The 25,308-nt window shown below is 44.5% G+C and overlaps 1 protein-coding gene across 10 annotated transcripts in view; it reads right to left on the bottom strand.

The window, feature by feature from the left end:
* Nucleotides 1-25,308, bottom strand: part of IRAG1 (inositol 1,4,5-triphosphate receptor associated 1) — a 131,001-nt gene that overhangs the window by 16,480 nt on the left and 89,213 nt on the right. For all 10 annotated transcript variants that reach the window (XR_014790715.1, XM_084853996.1, XM_084854005.1 and 7 more), the window contains 5 exons: nucleotides 12,925-13,003; nucleotides 12,599-12,737; nucleotides 10,363-10,393; nucleotides 6,191-6,331; nucleotides 4,924-5,055 (listed from right to left, as the gene is read on the bottom strand). Coding sequence is in view for 9 of the 10 variants with exons in the window: in XM_084853996.1 (XP_084710122.1) it covers nucleotides 4,924-5,055; nucleotides 6,191-6,331; nucleotides 10,363-10,393; nucleotides 12,599-12,737; nucleotides 12,925-13,003 (522 nt within the window). In the remaining variant the exon portion in view is untranslated. The remainder of the gene's footprint in view (nucleotides 1-4,923; nucleotides 5,056-6,190; nucleotides 6,332-10,362; nucleotides 10,394-12,598; nucleotides 12,738-12,924; nucleotides 13,004-25,308) is intronic.

Raw genomic sequence — 25,308 nt, 5'->3', positions numbered from 1 at the left:
ACATCAAAATATAGGAGATAAACTCTGAGTTTGGACTCCCTCAATCGGGACAGTATGTCCACTAACTCTTGTTAATAATGATGATGTATTGTTTTATAATTTGCTGTAAGCCACTTTGGGATTTTTAAAGTGGGAAGTGGTATATAAATATTCTAAAATAATTAAATAATAACTTAAGAACTCCTGAGGGTGCTGTTGGCAATACACCACCCTTGGGCGAAAAAGGCCAATAGGCCCATATCCACAGGATCACATGCTCACCTCATGTCTGGGTTTCCTTCTCATTAGCTCATTACCATATATGTGCCAAACTATGCAAATCCCTGAACTGAAGTAAGTGTTTGGAGATATGGCTTGAGATTGTTTAACTGCAATTCCAGGGAAAGTAGTAAAGGCCCACCAGTTGCTCCTGCTCCAGATCTCCAGTTAGTGTTTAAAACTACACTGAGGGCAAGGGCTGACCAAAATACTTTTCTGCTTGAGGCAAAAATCCCCCTCCCCATTTCACGTACAGTAGCCAACCAGACTGGCAGTTGAATCTTATTTCAACATTGGTGACGGGACAGTGTCCTTCACTACATCTGAGGACAGCCGGCTACCTTAGGGGGCACAGGACAGGCCATGTGGCACATACAGCTTTGTCCTTCAATATCTCGGTGGTTCGACTTGATGGTCTTATAGGCCCCTTCCAACCCTACTATTCTATGATCCTATGATCTTGCCACCAGCCCCTGCCCACCCAGTGTCTGCTGCCTGAGGTGTCTGCCTCACTCTGCCTAATAATATTTTATCATTGGAGGTGATGAAATGATGAGTGAGACGTCGACTACAGCAGCATTGGCAGAAAACTCAGAACGAGTCCCATTGAATATGGGCTAGAGCTTATTTGAAAGCCTACTCTGTGGGAATGAGGGTGGTAAAGAAATCACATTTCTCTGCCATTACTGTGTCTGCACAGAGTTGCCCAGCTGAGCTTTTTCAGATGGTCAGAGGCTTATTACGCTCTGGCCAGCAAGATGAGGAGGTGGACCACTCAATAGCCTGCTGTGACCAATCTGCGCTACACTTTGCAGATAAAATCGATCATATACATGCTGACTTGGATGCAGTGGATATAACTTTCGGTGGATGTAACTTTGATCCAGTGGATGTAACTTTGACCCCCATTTGTCTCAATAAAATGGCTATTTTTCAGTTTGTACAGCCCGAGGATGCGGAAAGGATTCTTGGAGAAGTGTGACCTACCATTTGTGTGCTGGGCCCTAGCCCTTCCTGGCTTATAGCAGCCGAATCAGGGGCACTGGCTGAGTGGGTAAGGTTAATGATGAATGCCTCTTTATGACAAAGTCTGGTTCCATCTTGCCTAAAAGAGGTGGTGGTAAAACCTTGGCTAAAAAAATCCCCTCCCTGAACCTAATAGAATAATTTCCATCTGGTCTCTAATATTCCATTCTTGGGCGAGGTGCTGGAGCGTGTGGTAGCTTCTCAGCTCCAGGGATTTTAAGATGATGTGGATTATCCAGTTCCATTTTAATCAGGCTTCAGGCCTTGTTATGGGTAGAAACTGCTTTGGTCACCTTGGTGGCCAAACTACACTGGGAACTGGACAAGAGGAATGTGTCCCTCTTAGTTTTGCTGGATCTCTCAGCAGCTTTCAATACCATCAGTTATGGTATCCTTCTGAGGTGTCTGTCTGAGATGGGACTGGGGTGTGTGTGTCTCCAAAGTCGATTTGTTGCGGGCTGGCTCTGTTTCAAGGTCATTTGGGGCACATGATGTCATGGCCATCCCTCAGCCACCCTGGAGCTTTTTGTGGAAAAAACAGATTTCCTGAGACTACTTTAAGTCTGATTCTTTTCCTTGTTGAGTTCTCCTCAGTATAGTTGCATTTACCCCTGCATTTACCTTGGGTATGCTAGCCCTGCCCAGGGGTGTGCCTTTCACTGTGACGCCAGTCAAGGGGTGTTTTCTGTCTCTGTGTTTCCCAGCACAAACCAATTAGTGTCTACTCAGAAGTAACTCCCATTGTGGTCAATGAGGCCCTGAATGCCCACATCAGAATTTGCAGTGATCCTCCTCAATTGAAATAGCACATTTTAAAGCACTCATTCCCTAAAGGCTGTAAAGTGCTATTTCAAAGCTACAATTCTCCACTGTTTGGTTTATTGCCATTTGGAAGTAACTAATTCACACCTTCAAGCCTGTACAGCATTGGGTTAGAAAGGGGGCTGGTTTCCCATCCCTGTCTTTCCCAGCACAAGCATATGTTTGTCTACTCAGAAGTAACTCCCATTCTGGTCAATGAGGCTTGTTCCCCAAATGCGCACTCCGGAAGATACTGAGATTCCCGTGCATCAATATAATGCATTTAGGAGCCTTAATGTCGAAACCATGTGTCTCTGATGTTTGCTTCCCTGCTTTTCAGAAGTAATTAATTCACTGCTTTGATCCTTTGCAGCATTGGGGGCTTCAGCAAAAAGTAGAAAGGGGATTAGAAAGGAAGCTGGTTGGAGCCACGGTGCTTCAAGTATTCAGAGGGTTAACTCTCCTAAAGGCTGTGAAGCGCTATGCTGAAGCTGCTTTCTCATCTGTAAGGGAGTAATTAATGCGAAGCTTTGAAATTTCTGTTGTTTGCAGCATCGGGAGCTTCAGGGGAGAAAGAAGGCTGCACCTGTGTTTCTTTAACATTTCCTTTGGAGTAATTAATGTGAAGCTTCAATGCTTCGAACGTTTGCAGCTTTGTCAGCTGTAAGGAAGTATGGGGGAAAGCCTCTCACATTGGAGATGGGGAGGAAGGCTCTCGTATTGGTTGATCAGCCCCTGCCAGTCTGATGACATTCACTCCAATATCCGTACCCCACCTGGAAGTATGTTCCTGTGAAGGGACTTAGAACAGTGCGGTGCACTCATTGGTGGAGCCCTGCACAGACCAAAGCTGGCTCCTTGAAAAATCTGAATAAGCTACCATTGGCTTCTCCTTCCACTGTTGTAGAGACACCCCCTGGGAGGCACTGTTATACTGTGGCTCCTGTCGTTCTTGGAAAGGTGATCTCAGAAGGTAGTGCAGGGGCATTCCTGTTTGACACCATGGCCGTTGGCCTGCGGTGTACCTCTGGGTTCCATCTTATCCTCCATTCTATTTAACATATACATGAAACCGCTGGGACAGATTGTCCGTAGTTTGGGGGTTCAGTGCTACGAATATGCTAATAACACCCAGCTCTGTCTTTCCTTTCCATCTAAATCCAAGGAAGCTGTTCTAGTTCAAAAACGGCATGTGATGGCAGAATGGACAGGCTGTGGGCAAACAAATTGAAGCTTAATCCAGGCAAGACAGAGGTGCCCTTGGTTAATTGAAAGGCAGATCAGGTAATAGGGATTCAATCTGTGCTGGATGGGGTTACACCCCCCCTGAAGACTCAGGCTCGCTATTTGGGTGTACTCTTGGACTCAACCTTAAACCTGGATGCCCAGGTCTCAGCAGTGGCCAAGAGTGTGTTTGCACATCTGAGGCTAGTGTGCCAACTGCGCCCATTCCTAGAGACGGCTGATCTGGCCATGGTCACACACGCCTTAGTTACATCCCATTTGGACTACTCGAACATGCTCTATGTGGGTCTGCTTTCAAAAATTCTTCAGAAACTTCAGCTGGTCCAGAATGCTGCAGGCAGACTGTTGGCTGGGGCTTGTTACATGGAGCACATGACTCCCTTGTTACAATAGCTTCATAGCTACCGGGTCTGCATCCTGGCAGAATTCAAAGTGCTGGTTATAACCTATAAAGCCGTATACGGCTTGGGACCAGGCTACCTCAAAGATCTCCTTCTCCCATATGAGCCTACCAGGTCTTAAGATCTTCTGGAGAGGTCCTTCCTTCGAGACTGCCACGTTCAGAGGCATACCTGGTGGCGATGCGAAAGAGGGCCTTTTTGGTGGCTGCTTCCTGGCTCCCTGCTGAGGGAGGCTAGGTTCACTCCCTCTCTGCTATCCTTCCACTGGTAAGCAAAGACCACTTTATTCAAGCAGGCCTTTGGTGTGTAAATGAGTCTGTTGGGCTGGAGGCTGTTTTTAACTCTGTTACTGTTGTGTTTTTCATTGCTTTTCATTGTGTTTAATGTATTTGTTTTATTATTGTTTTTATAAAGTTTTATTAGTGATTGTAAGCTGCCTTGAGTGCCATTTTTGGTAGAAAAGCAGGGTACAAGTCAAAATAGATAGATAGATAGATAGATAGATAGATAGATAGATAGATAGATGTATTTAAAGTATTTTCATCCCACTCTTCAGCTGAAAAGTCTCCCAGAATGGGTTACATAACAAGGTAGTCTCTGGCCACAGATTGACAATCTAAAAGACATGACACAAAAGGAAAAAAGGGATGAGGGTGGAAGGGGAAAATAAGAAAACCCAGGCACTAGTTCTTAAAGTTGCACAGTAACAATAACCAGCTTGTGTGTAAACAGTTCAGGGAGAGGGGAAGCCAAATGGCGCAGAGCCGATGGACTGGGCCCTGCAGTCTCATCTCTCCCTCAGCTGTATCCTTCCTTTTCCCTTCCACAACCACTGCCTCAACCACATAGGCTAATAGTAGGGCCACATTGCTCTGTGGCAGAGGACATGCTTTGCATGCAGAAAGTTCCACATTTAGTCTCTGGCACCTGCAGTTAGAAGGACCTTAGGTAGCTAGGCTGCACAAGATTCTGCCTGAAACTCTGGAGAGCTGCAGCTGGTCGGATTATATCATACCAGGCTAGATGGACCAAAGATCCATATAAGGCAGCTACATATTTCCAGACCTCAGAATTTGAAGGTTATTTTACAACCATGCCTGTGTCCTCTGCAATGTAATCAAGGTTTCCTATAAAACATTTAATAATTCCAAGTAATGAAATAAAAGAAAATATATTTGATTTGAATACTTACCTGGCGAACAGCTCCAACCATCTCAGCCCGACTGGATAATCTGGAGGCCAAACGATGCAGCACAGCAATGTCCTCCAACAACTTCTGGTACATGTCTCTGTGTTCAGAGTGATGCCATAAGGAAGCTGACGACTGAAATGACAGCATGCGTTAATGTATCAAATCAAGGAGCATGTCTGACACAAGCAGTCATTGTGATCCACAGTTCTAGGGCTGCTCCCCTTTTAGTGGTTCAAATATATTAAAAGATTTTGCACTAATAGAAAAGGAGCACACACACCCCCATTGTATAATGGCCAACAGGTTCCAAAAATCTAAACAAGGCTTGAAATGCCACGATAGACATCAGCTTTGCCAATATAAAGACTCTCACGTTTCTCTTTCCTCCTGCTCCCTGCCTATCTAGGAAGCTGTGTGTTGAACATGAATTAGGTTTTTAATTCACATATCCTGAAAGCATGGCCTAACAGGAGATGTACACATTCAACAACTGCAGGCGACAAAGGTGAATATTCTCCAGTGGAGGGAGGTGGTGGTGGGGGAATAACCAGGAGGGAGGCCAGTGCAGTTGAAAATTCTGACCCAAGACATTTTGCTGCCTGAGGCAAAGGACAAGACAGTGTCCCCTCCCATTCTATGTACAAAAGTCAACTGGATTGGTAGTTGAATCTTTCTTCAGAGTTGGCAATGAGACAGCATTCTCCAACCCACCTGAAGGCAGCAGGCTAGCTTAGGGGGTGCCGGGCAGGCCGTGTGGCCCACAGCTCTCTCCTCCAACAACTGCTGCTCGAGGCGACTGCCTCACTCCACCTAATGGCAGGGCCAGCCCTGTAAACTACACAGCTGTTTTCAGCTGGCACATATATTGCTTTCCCCCTCAAACAGTAGTAGTTACAAAGTACAGGGAATGGCATTAGCAGAGAAGGAGAATGAAGAAGAGATCTAGGACAACTGTATCTAAGCTTTGCAAGTGTATCTTGAAGCACCTCTATAGTTTTCAACCTTATTTTTTTAAAAAAACCCATCTAATAAGGTGAGACTTCCAACTCACTCATAGTAAAGTCTGGAATTTTATAGCTATCCCATAATATTACATGTTATTACATATTAGACAATATGCTTCTCATTATGCAAGTTATATAGTCAATGATAAAAATAGATCTTGGGGACATATTCAGTGGTAGCCTTAAAACAGGGGGAGATGCATTAAATCCACTGAATTCTTACAAGTGTGCACTGCAACGAAGGTTCATCATGGTCTTCTTACCGTAATAGCTGCTTTAAAGTTATCCAATTCCATCTCTGTGTTCTCCTCAGAAAGATTTCTCTCCCTCTCGGCCTGGTTAATCCTTGATTCTAAAGTATAACTATCATTTCTGAAAGCCAATGAAAGTTGCACAAATACATTCTGTTGAGGGAAAAAAAGTCCCATTCAATCCTGTTTACCAATCATATTGAGGGGGGAAAAGTTCTTGTATGACATCAAATACATTGGAAGGGATTAATTCCCGCCAAGAGAAGTGCCAGATCTGAAGTCACCCTGGAAATCCTGTTCTCCAACTTGGAAGACTAAATCTGCATACACAGAAGCTGATTCAAAGTACCCCACAAAGGAGCAGGCAGTCACTCCTATTTCACATGGTGTGGGACTGCACAATAGGTGATATTTGGACTGACTGGTGATATTTGGACTGACTAATATGAAATAAATGCCTGCATTGGTATTAGCTTGCCAGTTCAGTCCTTTTGCATCTGACCATTACAACTTTCACAGACATAACATAATTTACGGGAGTTCAATATAACATATGGATAATAATTTTATTATAACTATACATTAACCTTTCTTGCTATTCAACAGCTTCTAAAAACTGCCATTTCAGCGTTATTCAGACTCCATTTCTATGGCAACATGGTATGAAGAACAGTAGTGGCAACCATCAGCCCTGATCCTTGGATTATGATGAATGACCCTGCCCACCCACAGAGGTCTTTGGGAGAGGTCCTGTTTCATGTCCCGCTGCTGTCAGAGGTGCAGCTAACATAACATGGGACTGGACTTCCTTGGTTGTGGCACCCGGACTATGCAATTCCTTCCTCCTTATTGACTTCTAATACCTAGTGAAGACTGTCTTATTCCAAAGTCCTTCAAATACATTTTAGCTGTGCCCTGTTTGGTTTGGTGGTGGCTGCTGGCCCTGTTGCTGATTTTGCTTTTGTGTGTTTTGCTGATCTTTTTAGAGTGCTACTTTTATGTTTCTTATTTTTATAGCTATTGACTGGTTTGTTGTATACTGCTTTCAGGGTCCTTTTGAGTGGAAAACTAGCTCATGCATTTTAATATAAAATAAACATAAATAATGGCCATTCTAACACCAATCAGGATCAGGTTTTCTTCAAAGTAAGCATGGCAGGAAACCATCTTGCAATAATTTTCTAGACTGATGTATACAGAGTGCACATCCACACATTGCCACAAATAGTTTCAAGAGATATCCAGAAGTCTTTCCTCCCTTGCTTATAACACATTTAAAAATGATCCATTTCAACTCCATAGCCAGTCTCCTTGGCCCCAGTGGTCCTTGTCAAGCGCATTGCATGCAAAACACTTATACTTCAGTAAAAATATTGCTTAAGCAAGTACTCATTTCCAGAATCTTGCATCAGAAATTGAAAAATAAGCTTTATTCTTCAACAATTATACCAATCTATTTTACTTCTTGTTGAAGTCAGTTCTGTTATGAATATATATCATAGCATTATTCGGCCTATTTCTAGAAAACTCCAGGACAACTGAAAAGAATGCCCTATAGGAAACAACTTGGCTTATACAATACTCATCAGAAACCAGAACCATCCCATGTAATCTGGCCAGATTCCATATGATTTTGTAAATCAGCAGTCTGAAAAGTAAGTAAAGACATCTGCTTTTCATTTAAGAACATTTCACTGAAGTGATAAGTGCCTGCTACTACTGCATAAGCCAAAAAATGAGGCTGTAACTGTAAAGACAAATAAAATATGTATGAAAATGTTAATGTTGTCATAGGGAAACTATGTACAATCTATATTTTAGTTAAAACAATCATGTAGGTTATTTGTTGAAGCTGAAGTTGGTTCTTGGCCCCAAGTTCCTTATATTCCCTGCCACCAGGACACAGTCTCCTTGAAAGGTTTGCATGGGAAATCATGCTTGAGTGACTTGTGCAAAAACAAAGCTTTGAGCTGCACATGATGCCATGGTGTCTCATAGGGGATAGTCTCCTAGTGACGGGGAGAGACCATCCCAACGATTATTGTACAGAGCAGATGTGGACACACTTCAGTTCCTTATTCAGGGTGATTACGCACTTCTGTTGAAAATGGAACCAACATCAGTGTTGTGGTTCTTTGGTAAAGAGAGCTGCTGCCACGTTAATATTAGATACACTAAGGGCTCCTTCACACGGAGCTTTTATCCTGTGATTGAGATTGCTCCTTCATGGAAGTTTGCAGGCTCTTTACATGACGCCATGACCCTGCCGTGACCCTCCTGCACTAAATGCCCTTTGTCCCATTTTTCAAAAGATCGCACATCATGAGCTATCAAATTACCTCGTTGTGTTCCGTTTCAGTTTCCTCTGTGAAAAGAGTTACAGCGGCAAGAAGAGGAGCAAGACCAATGAAAGATAATGGAAGACAGGGAGAAGGAGTGGGGAAGAGGGGGAGGAAACGCATGTAAAAGGAGTCAGTTGTGATCCTGCATTTAAAATGGAAGCAGAAAGCCCAGTTTTAAATGTGGGATTTTACTGTAGGGATGTACGAAAGTCACTTACCTTTTTGCAGGGGTGCTTCGCGGTGTGGGGGAGGCGCTTCGCTTCTCCTCCCGAAGTTCAGGCGAGGGGGGGAGCCGTCCCGCCTCGCCCGGCCAAAATTCAGGCCGGGGGGGGAGGCTTCCCGCCTCGCCCGGCCGAAATTCAGGCCGGGGAGAAGGGCCCCATCTCCCCGGCCGCGAAACAAAGTCTAAAAAACAAAACAAAACCCGTGATAGGCTACGTAACGATTAACGTAGCCTATCATGGCTAGATTTCCAAAGTCAGCCGTGATAGGCTACGTAAATTGTTACGTAGCCTATCATGAGTGACTTTGAAAAAAAAAAAAGAGCGCGTACGCAAATGGCGGCGGCCTATGGGCGCCGCCATTTGCGTTCCTTATTTGGTCCTGGTAGTCTACGTAAAGATTTACGTAGACTACGCTGTAGTCTACGTAAATCTTTACGTAGACTACCAGGACCAAATAAGGAACGCAAATGGCGGCGCCCTATGGGCGCTTTTTTTCCCCAAAGTCACCCATGATAGGCTACGTAACGATTTACGTAGCCTATCACAGCTGACTTTGGAAATCTAGCCATGATAGGCTACGTTAATCGTTATGTAGCCTATCATGGGTTTGTTTTTTGTTTTTTTACACTTTGTAATGGTGGCGGCAGCAGCCGGTTGGAAGACCGGCTGCCGCCCCCGACGAAAGGCTGACGAACCGCTGCTGGGACCCGCCGCCGGGAGGGACATTCGCCAAAGGTAAGTCCCATCCCGGGGGGGTGGCGGAGAATTTCACCTCCGATTTTGGGGGGCCGAATGCATTGGCGCTCGGCCCCCCGAAGATTCGGGGAGAAATTCTCCGCCATCCCTAGATTTTAGGCTGGTGTAGAGATGCCCTAAGTGGTTATGACAAAGGGCAGTATTCTATGCTGCCCATTCACCAGTGGGACCCACCGTTAACACAACAGGGAGCTAGGGGTTCTTAAATCAATGTGGAGCAAGTGGAAACACTAGTTTCCGGAATGGGGCAGGTCAGCAGAGCTCACAGAGGGGAGCTCCACTGACCTGTCCCAATCAGGAAATGAGTGTTTCCACTTGTTTCCAAGGTACTTTTATCAAGTGCTAACTCCCCATTGCACCTGCAGTGGGTCCTTCTGGTGCAAGAGAATGAGCAGGAGTGCAGTAGCTTTACTGGATACTGCCCAATGCCTTCTAGTGGGACAGCTTTTGTTAGCTAAAGAATACAGGTCTTCTTGATTCTATCAAGTCTTCTTGACTTTTGTTTGCTGGAAATCCTGGCAGAAGATTCAGACAGATAAACTGAACTGATTGCTATTCCAAAAAACCTCAGAACTGCAGGTCACACTGTTTCCTTCTGTTTCTCTCTCCAGCTATTGTGGGGTATGCAGACATATTATTATGCCAAGGCACTCTACATCCTATTATTAATCAGTGAAGCCACAGAAGATTCTTCAAAAGTATTTTCACCGAGTCTTTTAATACAAAGTACAGCACACCCTGAGAACAAGGAAAGGTTACTAACAAAAAGTTGGTCAGCATTATGTTGCACACAAAACATGATAGCCAAGAGCCTTAAAGCTTTTTAGGTCAATCCCCTCCCCTTGGGCACCCCCCCCCTTACCTCAACCTCTCTTTCAGTAAGTGGAGGAGAGCTGAAATGAAAGAAGAGGCAAAAAGTTATGAATTTTGAGAGAACAAAAATGTTGTTTATTTAGCATATCTAACAGGTTAGGCCATTTTTTTCAATGGTCAGCTAAATTTATATGTGGTACAAGGAGAGAATGATAAAATGTATCCTAAAGGACTTTGACTGAAATCAAGCAAGTTTTTAATTCATATTTATATAAACTATAAATTTCAGTATTATACTGTAAGGTACAGAGCCTTTCTACACGAGGCTTTTATTGTGCGCTCGCAATTGGTCACTCAAGGTAGTTTACGGGTCCTTTACACGACATCGTCATGCTCCAGGGCCTTGCCTATGCTTTGCAACCATTATCATGTTTTTTTCCCCTAACAAGGAAAGTCTGGTATTATTTAGAAATGGTGTAATGAGGGTCTCATGTAATTGTGCAATTTCATCATCCCACAGTGCCATCTAGTGGTTGTATGATGAAACTTATAGAAAGGCAAAGACTCCGCCCCATTGGAAAAGCACATGTAAAAGAGCCAATCTTAATCCTGCAAAGAATCCAGAAGCAGAAGCCTTGGTAAAGGTGCGGGATAAAAGCCTCATGTAGAAACGTCAACAGATATCTGAATTACTTAAAAGTAACTTTTATCTGGAGAATCTGCACCACTGTTTCCTGTTTCAGAGCTCAGAGGAATATTTAATACAGTTAAAGGAAGCATAAAGGAATATGCTGCTAGAATTACTAGTGCACCAACATACTATGAATAAGTCACAACAAATGTAAGTAATGAACACCACCAAGTAAAAAATGAGATACAGTAAGTTTCTAGTAAGTTACAAAGTTTCTTATGTCCACCAGTGGTTGTGAATCATCAAGGAAGGTCCCTAGAAAGAAAGAGTCAAAGGGCTACAGTTGGCAGTTTTACTTTCTCTGAAGAGTTAAGATGGGCAAGCCAAGCTCCCCCCACCCTGCTCACACTGGATTAGTTCTTAAATAATGAGATGCACTGTGTCTGTTCAGACCATGCCCAGGGATGGAATTTATTCCTGAGCGTGCTGTATATTCCTTGCCAAATGCAAGATTATTAGCTTCTCAAGATCTGTTGTGATATTTTTATTATGTTAATTTATTGTTTCACCTCTGTGCTCTATATAAATAAAAGTTCTTTCATTTTCTGTATTGGTGTGAAATATAGCACATTTCTAGAGAAGTTGACAAGCCTAAGATACTGCAGGATTGTCACTTACAAACACCACAGTAAATAATGCTGAACTGAACAGGAAATATCACTTCTTTAATTTGGTCAGAGAGACTCAGTAAATGTGCAGTCAGGTTGTAAGGTCATTTGTGTTTTGAGTTAATTGACTAAGGGTGCAATCCTATGGCCACTAGTCAGTGGCTAGACGCCCACAGGATAGGTGAGTTCCCGGGAACCAACCTCGGAACCCACTCTCGGTTCCCTGAGAACTGACCTCCACCCCATCCTGCACGGCCTCATAGGCAGCCCCTGTGCTCCGCACTCGTAAGAGCAGCACAGAGCAGCAAAAACAGGGTGTTCCTGGGGATGGGGCGGGGAGGGCGGAAGTGCCTTTCCAACACTTCCTATGCATCGTCTGGCATCCGCCACCCCCCTGCTCCGACTTCCCACAGCTAGACAGCCAAAATTGGCTGTCTAGTCATGAATGCAGGGCAGCTGAAGCGTGGAAGGGAAGATCCCCTCCGGGCTGCTCCTGCCTTGCATTGGATAGGCGGTCGCCTCCGAGTTCGGCGGCAGCCGCCTATCCTGATAGGACTGCGCCCTAACTGCATTTTCTGCTTAAAGAATGGTTTTTGTTACTGCCAAAAACATAGAGGTAGACTTCCCTCAAATAACCTTGGTTCAAACTATAGAATTTCTGATTGCAACTTTGCTTTAGTATTGCTTTAAAAATGGACAACTACACCATAATGTCTTTCTTCTGTTATGGTTATGTGGACAGAAGGACCGAGAGAAAAAGAGAGTGAGAGAGAGAGAGAGAATGTCTAAATCAGCCTTCCCAACCAGGTGGTGTTGTCCAGATGGGTTGGACTACAATCTCCATCATCCCCAATGTGCACACCTAGACGGTACCTGGTTGCAGAAGGCTGGTGTACACCTTGCCATGTCAATTTAATGGAATTTAGTATTTGTTTCGTAACACATGTTCAGATAAGAATACAAGTAGCACCCATAGAGGGGTTTACCTTCCTGGAAGAGATGTGTGCACTCGGAGTTTTCGTAAAAGAATGTCAGGAATGTTGGGCATGACATCACACCTGCTCTTTGCCGCCGCCTCCTCCTCTTCCTCCTCTTCCTCCAATAAGAAAGGAATTGGCGAAGACCCTGAAGAAGATTTCATTTTTTTATTCTGCTATTAAGACTCTTATAGTGCAAACATACGCATGTTTAGATGGAAAAAAGTTCCACAACTCCTAGTATTCAGTATTAGAAAAGAGTTGGGGCTACTCGAGAAGAGCCTTCTCCCTTCTGATCACAAATACGTTTTCCTTCAGGGTTAATTGTATTTCACCTCTTTCCTGTTCAGCAGCTTCACTGAGGTCAGGGAGTTTAAGTCCAACTAAATGTTGATTCCGCATCAATATGTGTTCCTGGTGGAAAAAAGAAACCTTGAATTATTTTGTAATAGTTTTAAATACAAAATAACTGTTCAGTAACAGAATAAAGTAATGCAACCACAGCATTATAAATACATGGAATGGGGAAGGATCTGGTAGTAATCAAGTAATTGCTGGATCTAGCAATAAATAATCAACTACAAAATAGTCATGGTGATTTTTTTTAAAGAATTAATATCAAGTGTGGATCACAAAATAATAAATATAAAAGCAATACCACAAAAATGATAAAACAGTAAAACAGGGTAAAAATAACTGCAGTGAAAAAGGTTAAATCCTGGGAAAATAAAAAAAAGTAGGAGCCAGGGAACAGATTTCACAACAGGGTCCCACAACCAAGGTCCTTTTGAAATAACATGTCTCTTAGGGCGCCATCCTATCTAGATAGGTGGCCGCCTCCGAACTTGGAGGCAACCGCCTATCCAAAGCAGGGCAGGAGAAGCACGGGAGGGATCGTTCTCTCCATGCCTCTCCTGCCCTGCATTTTCGGCTGTCTAGCTGCGGGGGGGGGGGGGGGGCTGAGCGGGACAGGAGGCTGCTGTACCACACATAGGGTGTGTTGTACACGCAGTTCCGCTGTGCCCACCCCAGAATGCCTCCAGGTCCGCCCCTTTCCAGCCGCTCTGCACTCCTCTTCTGAGCACGGAGGATGGGGCTTCTCCATGCTGCCTCCGAGGCAGCGTGGTCGTGGGGAGAGGTCGGTTTTCCAGGAACCAACCTCGGAGCACAGGCTCCGAGGTCGGTTCCTGGAAAACATCATATCCTATGGCTATCTAGCTGCTGTCTGGCGGCCATAGGATTGCTCCCTAAGCCACATATAATATTGTACATGTTCATAGAAGGGCAGCAGAAATTTGGACATTTTTTATAAAGTGTTATGAGTTTTTAAGTCATGCATTCGTACTGAACAAGATGGCTGAACTCAACGTTTGTATAAACTATTAAAAATTCTAAAAACTACAATGGTATGATTGGTTCAAAGTTATCCTGGTGTTTTTAATAATTGTATGAAATTGGGTCATATTGACTTGTTCCATGTAAAAGTCACAATATCTTGCTCAAACATTATTTCAGTGAGGTATACCTGCACACACATACACAATGCCACATAATCCAGTACTGGAAAATGATAACTATTAGTACACAAATAGTGTAAATTTGGTGCTTTTATGAAAAAATGCACAATTATTATACAAACAAAAACCAGAAGGGAGGCACCCAAACTGAGCAAAATGCAATAAGAGAACGTATCCTCAAAGGTGCCAAAGGGAAACTGATGGAACTCAGTGTGTCTCAGAGACAAATGTTTCTTCATCAGGGGTTCTTATAAAATGCAAATGCAGAAAACCTATGGGGAGAGCAATCCTGTGGCCACTAGACACTGTCTAAAGGGCCATAGGAGTTTTTGGTTTCTGGGAACTGTGCTCGGAGCCAGGACTCCAAGCTTATTTCCCAGAAACTGTGCTTCCTGCCCTCTCCCCTGCCCTCTCCCCTGCCCCTGACCAGTGTGGTTCTTTCTGTGCCAGCTACTTTTCCACGTTCGGGGACGGAGCGCGGAGAGGGTGAAAAAGGGATGGTCCTGGGGGGCAGGGAGGGAACCACGGAAGCCTCTTTATGAGGCTTCCTATGCGCTGTGCAGCCTCCCCCCCTCCCACATTGACATCCCTGGACAGACATGTAGGGATGTACAAAAGTCACTTACCTTTCTGTGGATTATGTTGATGGTGGGGGGGGGAGGCGTTCTGTCCCTCCCCCCGGAATCCTTGACAGGGGGGGAGGCAATCCATTCCTCCCCCCCCCCGGAATCCTCCACGGCCGACTGTGCTCTGTGGCAGCTCCATAGAGCAGCCGGCCAGGCCCAGCCAGGCCAGAGCCGTCCGCAGCTGGATTTCCGGCTGCGGAGGGCTCTGGGAAAAAAACAAAACAAAACCGCATACGCAAATGGCAGTGGCTATGGCCACCGCCATTTGCGTTCCTTATTTTTTACATAGGCTAAAACAGTGAATCAAAAAGGGACGCAAATAGTGCCCGCTACGCTATTTGCGTTCCCCTTTATTTTCGCCATCATAGTCAACATAAATATTTATGTAGACTAAGACGGCCAAACATAAGGAATGCAAATGGTGGCGGCCGTAGCCGCCGCCATTTGCATACACGTTTTTTTTTTTTAAACCCAGCCATGTAAACCTTTACGTAGCCTATCACGTCGGGTTTTTTTTTTTTTTTTTTTACAAGACTGCAAATGGTGGCGGTGGCAGCCGGTCGGAAGACCAACCGCTGCCGCCGCCGCCGCCGCCCAGAAGATCCGCCCCAGGTAAGTCTCGTCCCGGGGGGGGGGGGATCTGCGGGGGGGCAGGCCGTTCCACCACGGAGTTCGGGGGGCCGAATACACTGGCATTAGGCCTCACCAAGATCCGTGGCAGAATTCTCTGATATCCCTACAGACATGTGAAATCATTCATCTAGCTGAAAATGCAAGGCGGCCGGAGCAGGGAGGAGAGGATAGTGCTCCGGCTGCCCTCCATTGGATAAGTGTGTGCCCCCGAGTTCAGAGGCCGACGTCTGTCTCCACTGGAGTGTGCTCCCTAAGCCAGTTAGTAAAGGTGGTGGCTATCCTTCATACACCATCAAGGCACATCTATTATCTAAGATCTATACATTACTTTTAAAATATGAAATGGAACCAGAAGAGATTAAAGATTATATTGGTCAAGTGGGCAGAAAATATTGGAAAGAATATTCGAATGGAAAGTTGTAGAAAGTTATGGAGTAAGAACTTTAATTTCTTTTGTTGCATCTTGCATCCTTCTGACAGAAATAAGTACTGTCTTACTCCTTTTTGTGGTACCTGATTTGTGGTACCTGAAGTGTGGCTACCTTGTACTATCCTTTGATTCTTCTCCCACAATCTTGTGTTTTGCACTGTTTTTATGCTATTTATATCCCAGTCTTCCTTCAAGGAGCTCAGGCTGGTGTATTTGGGTTATACCATTTTATCCTTACTACGTTCTTATATGTACATTTGAAAAATTATTTTCATGTGAATGCCTATCTTTTGAAGAGATTTAAGTGTGTTCAGGTTGAATACAGGAAGATAAGCACTTATAAAAATGCCATGTAAAAATGGCTAAGCACATGTGTGGGCAGAATGCCACTATAGTGGCTGTTTTGAACTACCTTTACAAGAGAAGGTGCTAGTACCGTAGTGTGTGTGTAACTTTTGTTGTGACACACAAGACAATGTTAATGCCCTCAGCACAGGGACACTGTCACTTCAGTATCAAAGGGCTAACTCAAACTCATGCGAGCCTACGGCCTGATAGCTTTTCATCCAGTGGCTTGCAGCTAAATCTGTTAACTGCCTCTGTTGAAAAGAGAGGGAGGCAGGCAAGCAAACACCACTTTGGTGCCTACTCTAGCCAGATTGCCCCCTTCTCTCACAGGGCCATCTGCTACCATCTGTCCTGTGGCAAGAAACCTAATCATTTGTTATGGTTTTTTCCTTCAAATATTGTTCGGTGTGATTGTATTAACGGTTGTAAAAGTTACTTGTAAGCTGCCTTGGAAGGATTTGTATCCTGAAAGGCAGGATAGAAATAATTGTAATAAAATTAGAGAAAATCTGCATAAGGTGATGATGAGATGGTATACAACACCAGTTAAAATAATTAAAATATATAAGAATTATACAATTAATGGTTGGAAATGTCAGAAACAAATAGCAGATTTTTATTATTTATGGTGGGAATGTCCTTTGACAAAAAATTGGAGAATCATTAATAAAAATATGGAGAAAATATTAGGCTACAAAATTTCATTAGAACCTTTGTTTCATCTTCTTAGTTTTATGGATGGATTTGTTAGTCAACAACATAAGGAATTAACAGCTTATAGGTTGGTTGCAGCAGAAATATTGTCTGCCAAATAGTGGAGAGGACAAGTAACACTTTCTAGGGAGGAGTGGTTGGAGAAAATATGGAATTTTGCTATTATGGCAAAATTAATATATTATATTAGAACTGCAGAAAAAACAAAGAGGGGATAAATTTGTAACCAAATTGAACATGTTTTATTACTTTTTGTAGATGTAAGGCAATATATCCAAATATTCAATTTTGTTTTTCAATAACTTGATTTAGTTATTTATGAAATGTAATGATATATAAAGAAGAGAAACTTTGGATTTTGCATAAGAAATATAAAGTGCTTATATAAGTGAGTGTGAAAATATACATACCTTATTCAAGTAATTCAGAGAAGGGATGTCTTATTGATGGATGTATATAATATGTATTGCATTACGTATTGTATTATTCTTCTTGTATGGTGGAAAAAAAGATGATTGTGCTAGCAGAATAACAATAAAAATAAAAACAAAAACAAAAAGGAAGACTTCTATCAGTCTAGACCAAGGCCCAATCTACATGGAGACGCTTTCTGAGACAATTCAGTTTAAAACCGGATTTCCATGAATTTGGATTTGCTCCTCCCGTGGCACATGCAGCCAGGTAATGCTGGGTCTATATACACCCCCCCCCGGCTATTGTGGGGAAAACAGCATCTGGAACTGCATTAGTTCGGGGTTGTGTAGGCGGAGTCCTGTGAGTAGAATGAAATGTTATCAACTATTGTGACATTATTGTGATTAGTCCTAGGCTGAATCTACACATAGCAGTTACACCATTATCATAACTATTGGTATGGTACACATGACACCAGTGGGCACCAGTAGTTGTGATAATGGTATGATAATGGTATAACTGCTATGTGTAGATTCAGCCCTGCTCTATTGTGTCACACAGTTTAATTTCAGTATAAATGTTACACTGGAATGCTGAATCTTCCTTTTCCTCCCTATTTTTTAAAAAATTGTTCTCCACACACGCACATTTATGTTCCCTTGCTTTGTAATGATATGGAGCTCATCATAGTAGGGGCATGTAGCCACATTACTTCTGGACTGTGAGTTGTGATTTACCACCTGGTGGTATTCCAGCCGCAGAGATTTGTTCAGCACTTGACTGGGCTTCGCTTGTGCCTGCAGAGCCTCATTTCCTGAGAAATAAGTTCATAGGAATCTATGTTCCTATGACTTGGCCTAAGCTGACCCCCCCATATGTTGTGGAGATCGAGGATTTCTAAGTATTTCCAAGACACACCATGGTCCGTACGCACTGAAACTGCAGTTGCCATTATTGTTGTTGTTCAGTCGTTCAGTCGTGTCCGACTCTTCGTGACTCCATGGACCATAGCACGCCAGGCCCTCCTGTCCTGCACTCTCTCCCGAGTGTGCTCAAGTTCATATTCATTGCATCGGTGATGCTATCTAGCCATCTCATCCTCTGCCGTCCCCTTCTCCTTTTGCCTTCAGTCTTTCCCAGCATCAGGGTCTTTTTCAGAGAGTTTTCTCTTCGCATTAGGTGGCCAAAATATTGGAGCTTCAGCTTCAGTATCTGTCCTTCTAATGAGCACTCAGGGTTGATTTCCTTTAGGATGGACTGATTTGACCTCCTTGCAGTCCAGGGGACTCGTAAGAGTCTTCTCCAGCACCACAGTTCGAAAGCATCAATTCTTCGGCGCTCAGCCTTCCTTATAGTCTAGCTCTCACAGCCATACATTACTACTGGGAAAACCATAGCTTTGATTAGACGGACCTTTGTTGGCAAGGTGATGTCTCTGCTTCTTACTATGCTGTCTAGGTTGGCCATAGCTTTCCTCCCAAGGAGCAAGCGTCTTTTAATTTCATGGCTACAGTCACCATCTGCGGTGATCTTGGAGCCCAAGAAAGTAAAATCTGTCACTGCTTCCATTTCTTCCCCTTCTATGTGCAAGGAAGTGATGGGGCCAGATGCCATGATCTTCGTTTTCTTAATGTTGAGTTTCAAACCAGCTTTTGCACTCTCCTCTTTCACCCTCAACAAGAGGCTCTTGAGATCCTCTTCGCTTTCTGCCATTAGGGTGGTATCGTCTGCATATCGGAGGTTGTTGATAATTCTCCCGGCAATCTTAATTCCGACCTGTGATTCATCCAACCCGGCGTTTCTCATGATGTACTCTGAATATAAGTTAAATAAGCAGGGTGACAATACACAGCCTTGTTGTACTCCTTTCCCAATTTTGAACCACTCGGTTGTTCCATGTCTGGTTCTTACTGTTGCTTCTTGGCCCTCGTACAGGTTTGTTAGGAGACAGGTAAGGTGGTCTGGTACTCCCATCACTTTAAGAATTTGCCACCGTTTGCTGTGATCCACACAATCAAAGGCTTTAGGGTAGTCAATGAAGCAGAAATAGACGTTTTTCTGGAATTCTCTTGCTTTCTCCATGATCCAGCGAAAGTTGGCGATTTGATCTCTAGTTCCTCTGCCTCTTCGAAACCCAGCTTGTACTTACGGTAGTTCTCGGTTCGCATATTGCTGAAGCCTAGCTTGTAGGATTTTGAGCATCACCTTGCTGGCATGTGAAATGAGCGCAATTGTGCGGTAGTTTGAACACTCTTTGGCGTTGCCCTTCTTTGGAATTGGAATGTAAACTGACCTTTTCCAGTCTGGCAGCCATTGTTGAGTGTTCCAAATTTGTTGGCATATTGAGTGCAGCACTTCAACAGCATCATCTTTTAGGATTTTAAATAGCTCAGCTGGAAGACTGTCATCTCCGCTAGCTTTGTTGTTACTAATGCTTCCTAAGGCCCACTTGACTTCACTCTCTAGGATGTCTGGCTCAAGTTCAGTGAGCGCACTATCATGGCTATCAGGGACATTCAGATCTTTCCTGTATAGTTCTTCTGTGTATTCTTGCCACCTCTTCTTAATCTCATCTGCTTCTGTTAGGTCCCTGCCTTCTTTGTCCTTTATCATGCCCGTCTTTGCACAAAACGTTCCCTTGAGATCTCCAATTTTCTTGAAGAGATCTCTAGTCTTTCCCATTCTGTTGTTTTCCTCAATTTCTTTGCATTGTTCATTTAAGAAGGCCTTCTTGTCTCTCCTTGCTATTCTCTGAAACTCTGCATTCAGTTGGATGTATCTTCCCCTTTCTCCCTTGCTTTTCGCTTCCCTTCTTTCCTCAGCTACTTGTAAAGCCTCATCAGACAGCCACTTGGCTTTCTTGCATTTCTTTTTCTTTGGTATGGATTGAGTTGCTGCCTCCTGAACAATGTTACGGACCTCCGTCCGTAGTTCCTCAGGCACTCTGTCTATCAGGTCTAATCCCTTAAATCTATTCCTCACCTCCACTGTATATTCATAAGGGATATGATTAAGGAGTGGATATAGAACCTTTATAGATGCAGAGGTGTGGAGAACTGAGATGGGGGGAAAAAGAAAAAAAGGTCAGCCCACTTACGCCGACGCATCAAAACACTGCAGTGTCAGGGCACAGACACACCCTTGTCATACCCACTAATGTGCCTTTAATTCTGGGATATGGGGCACACTCGAATGAAACCTTAGAGAAGCTGCATTAAAGGGAAAATCCATCACAAAAGTCTTTGCGAAAATGTGGCTTTTACAGCAGGAAAACCCGTGGTTGCTGCAGAGTGGGGGTAACGTCATATATTGTGTGCGAGGTGCAGTACCATCACAGGAAATCCTCCATGTAGATTGGGCCCTGGAATGGGGAACCTTTTTCATTGCAGGGGCCAAATTCCAATTTGACAAAGATTTTGGGGGCTGTGAGTGTGTGTCGGGGGGAGACAGAGTGGATTGGGCCAAACTGATTCTTGGTACCCATTTTAAGCCTACTCAGGTGTAAGGACAAACTTCTGCATGTCTACTTACAAGTAAGCAGGACTGAATCATTCCGAAGTACTTTCAAACAGCATTTGAAATATCAAGCTTCTGCATGTCTTCTCACAAGTAAGCATGAGCAGCGCATCTACTTAAAAGTAAGCAAGGAAAGCCACAGCATGACTGCTCAGAAGCAAGCAGGACAATCCTCTGCAGGACAATCCGCAAAAAGAAGCAGGACGGAATCACTCAGCAGCTTCCTCCCAAGGCCCCATCCCATCTCTCTGATAGGGAAAAAGCTCTTATTCTTGATCAGCAGCTGATCAGAGATATTTATTATTTACAATACATTTATACTGCTTAATGTTAAAATCCTATCAAAATACAATATAACAATATAGAAACAAGATAAAATATAATAAATAATTAAAACGTTAAAAACATTTTAACACATTACAGCACCATAACAATAAAACAGGGTGGTAGTAGAGTTGCTCACAGCAGGTCAGAGAAGGCTTGTGTGAATTGGTGTGTTTTCAAGAGGTGTTTCAAACTTGCCACCATTTCTGCCTCTTGAACCACATGAGGGAGAGTGCTCCAAAGAGCGGATACCAGCACTGAGAAGGCATGCTTACAGACATTCTCAGATTTCAGGGGCTGACTGGGTATATATCAGGGAAGACGGTCAGCTAGGTATCCAGGTCTTGAGTCGTTTAGGGCTTTGCATGTTAACAACAAAACCTGGAACATGGCTTGGTAGCTGACAGCCAGCCAGTTCTTTTAACATAGTGTGAAGTGTGTATAGCGAAGTGCTCAACTGAGCATCCTAGCTGCTGCATTCTGCACTAGCTACAGCTTCCGAATCAGGTGCAAACACAGCCCCAGGTAGAGCACATTACAGTACTGCTATCATCAGATTACTAGTGCATAGATCACAATGGCTAGGCTATTCCTAGTCAGGAATGGGCATGGTTGGAGCATCAGCCGAAGCTCGCAATGGGTGTGCCGAGCCACTGAGGTACCTGGCCTCTAGTGACAAAGATAGATCCAGGAGCACCCCCAGACGACGACTATTATTATTATTTACATTTGTATACCGCCCCATAGCCGAAGCTCTCTGGGTGGTTTACAATGACTCTCCCAGTGCTGTAGCGGTCCAGTTTCCTGCCCCTACTGTCCTGCCTACTGAGCCAAGTAGGATTCTTGTTTTGCTTCACTGATAATTTGCAAATACACTGCCAAGTTCAGATGTGGGTCTAGCTCAGTTCTTATATCACTTGCCACACGTGTAGCAGGTGACCATGTCAGTCATTCGTGCCACATGATATCCTGTTATGCACTCCCCTTGCATGAGGAAGACCCGTAGCCCAGTGGTAGAGCAATTGCTTTGCATGAAGGAAGTCCCAGGTTCAATCCCCAGCATCTCCAGGTACAGCTAGAAAAATGCCTGACGGGAAACCTGGAGAGCAGCTGCCAGTCAGTGTCAACAATACTGGGCCAGATGGACCAATAGCCTGACTCAGTGTAAGGCAGCTTCCTATGTTCTGTTTGCAGGTATTATTGGTGCAGCATGAGGCAGGAACATACACGTGTGTTTCCGCATCACAACAGACACATAAGAACTGTTGCTTAAGAGGCAGTGCAACCCTATCCAGACCAGGCAACCCAGTTCCCAGACCTGGGAACCACCCACCCATAGGGTCTCTGTCTTATCAGTATTCATCTTCCGCTTGTTAGCCCTCATCTAACACCATAACTGCATCCAGGCACTGGTTAAGAATGTGCCTGGCCTCTCCTGATTCAGATGTTACAAAGAAATAGATCTGGGTGTCCTCAGCATACTGATGAGAGCTTGCCCCAAATCTCTTCATGACCACTCCCAACGACTTCATATAAATGTTAAACAACATTGGCGACCAAATACTGCCCTGTGGTGACACACAGTTCAGCTATCACAGGTGGCCAAGGTACAGTCACCCAAGGTTATCTGTTGATCTGACCCCGCAGATAAGAGCCAAACCACCATAAAGCAGTGCCCCAACACATGGAGCCAGTCCAGGAGGAGACCACGGTCAACGGTATCAAAAGCTGCTGAGAGAACAAGAAGTGACAGGGTCGCACTCCCACTGCCCCGTCCCAAAGAAGATCATCTTTGGTTAGGAGTGTTTCTCTACCGGGAGGGGGGCCACAGCCCAGAGAAGAAGTTGGCGCTCTGGATGGGGAAGCCCTGCAGGCCGTATCTGGCCCATGGGTCACCAGTTCCCCACCCCTGGTTTAGAGAAAGAGAGGCCACATTTAGGAACAGCTTTTTTTTCTTGTGGTGGACAGAATTACCTTATTCTCCCAACTCCAATAAATTTGTATAGTTATCGAGCTATCAGTGCTCTACCGATGACAATAACATCATTGCTTCTTTGCTGTCTTAGCATAGGTGCAGAAGTAGCTCTCTTGAATTGGATTCTGCCTGAATTTTCCTCTGTCTTTAGGCACACAAGCCATTTGTGTTACACAGAACAAGTCCTTCCGAGACCAGGGGCCCATCTACACGGGGGATTTACTCCAGCTCTACTGCACCTCATAGGGTTTGGTGGCACACAATGTTCCCTCCAATCCGCATCTACAGTGTGGTATCTTGCTGTAAAAACCGCATTTTTGCAAAGTCCTTTTGTGACGGATTTTCTTCTTACTGCAACTTGCCTGCATTTTGGGACTCAGTGTGTCATAAGGTACTACGCTGCGGTACTACGCTGGGGGAAGCAGGAGTGGTTTCAGCGCTGGGAGGACATCAGCTAATGGTGGACCTGACAGGAACGGAAGGAGTTAACACCTCCTGTCGGATTCACCCTCCGTTTTTACATCTCCCGCAGCTGTGAACAACACACACATTTCACATGGCTCTGCTCAGTGGAACGAGCTGAAAACGCCAGATAAGACTGTCTACTTGGAAGTAAATCACATTGACTTCAATTGCACTTACTCAGCATGGGAGGAGAGAGGAGTGTGGGGAACTGAGGACTGCTCTGCCTTTTGCTATCAGTCTCCGCATATCTGCTGCAATGGACCTGCACTTAAGTTTAATGACATGGCGCCAGCTGGGGAAAGCAGCCTGATAGGAGGAAGGGAAATGAGCCTTCACAGCCTGCTAAACATGTCTACTCAGCTGTAAGGAGCAGAGGGAAGCCGAGACAAGGGGTGGGTGCCCTTTTCCATAACAGCAAGGAGCAGAAAGAAGGGGTGGAAGAGCCCTGTTAGGAGGAAGCGATCGGTGCTTTGCAAGTATACTCAGATGTGAGGAGCAGAGGCAAGAAAGCAAGCAAAAGGGGCAGCGAAGGGAGCCGCTGTTCTGCCACCGCCACTGCCTGCCCTTCCTGCTGCCTCCATGAGAGGAGGAGCAGCAGCGCAGAGGGGTGGGTGGAAGAGGGGGAGAGAAAAAGAGACAGCAGCCGCTTGCCACTAGAAGCAGCTGCCCCTTGCTTGTCCCCTCCTGCCTGGCCAATGAGGAGGTTACTGGAAGGAACCCGTTGTTCCAAACCTGCGAAGGCAGCTACCTACTCCCCTGGACTAGCACCTCCAAAGAGGGGGTTATTGGAGGTTTAATTCTGCAGGGAGGGAAGGGTGGGGAAATGGAGGTGCGCAGGAGTGGACTTCAGCAGAGATAAGGGGTGGGAAGACAATAGTATTAAACCTCGCTTTTCTGGAGGTGCGCACGAGCAAGCATGTCTTCTCAGATGTCATTGCCATTTACTTGTACTGCACTTACAAAGTTCAGCAGGGAGCAGAGGGAGAAGATGGGAAGCCCTTGCATAACTTTCATGACACCGCTGTTCAGAGGCTGTAGACCAGGAAAGAGGGAAGAGACAAAGAGATGGCAGCCCCTTGCCACTACAAGCAGCTGCCCCTCGCTTGTCGCCTCGAGCTTGTTGATGCTGTGAGACTCCACCCACATATGCCTAAACTAATGCTGTTTCTAGTGCAGTCTGCAGGGGCTTTTTGTTTTTGGTATACACCACTTTATTTGCCTGCATGTGCCACAGAAGGAGGAAATTTTAATCCATAAAAACGCGGTTTTAAAAGGAATCGCATCCTCCGTGTAGATGGGGCTCAGCAGATAATGTAATATGGTGTGGGAAAGAAGTGTTAAAAGCAGCAAGAAACAGAACACAAAAGAAAAGGAAGTGCATGAAGCAATGTTTGAGATAAGATTTGTTGATATATTCTCAGGAAGGAAAGGTTTTTCTGGATGTAAAGAAGTCTCCTAAGAGACCAAAGAAAGCTATTTCATTCCCAAATATTACTTTGAGAGATGACAGGGCACTTTATCAGCTTTTTCCTGTTTATATATTGTGTACTTTATCTGCGAGTGAAATACCTCTGCCCTGTATTTTATGTTCAACGTAATAATATGCAAGGGAGAAGCCACCAATGTTTCTCTTATAGTGGGTTGCATCCAACAGTGCCCTTTCATCAGCGGAACAAAAAAATTCTGCCAGATCAAATTCCCTGCAGGCCCTGCATGCCCCCATATCTGCTCCAGAGGTTTGGGGGACCATCTGAAGC

The sequence above is a fragment of the Heloderma suspectum genome, chromosome 1, assembly GCF_057233095.1.
Source record: "Heloderma suspectum isolate Gila_16-S chromosome 1, 16-S_ref, whole genome shotgun sequence".
Lineage (NCBI taxonomy): Eukaryota > Metazoa > Chordata > Lepidosauria > Squamata > Helodermatidae > Heloderma > Heloderma suspectum.
The sequence above is the reverse complement of the archived record's forward strand: the minus strand, read 5'-3'. Positions and strand labels throughout refer to the sequence as shown.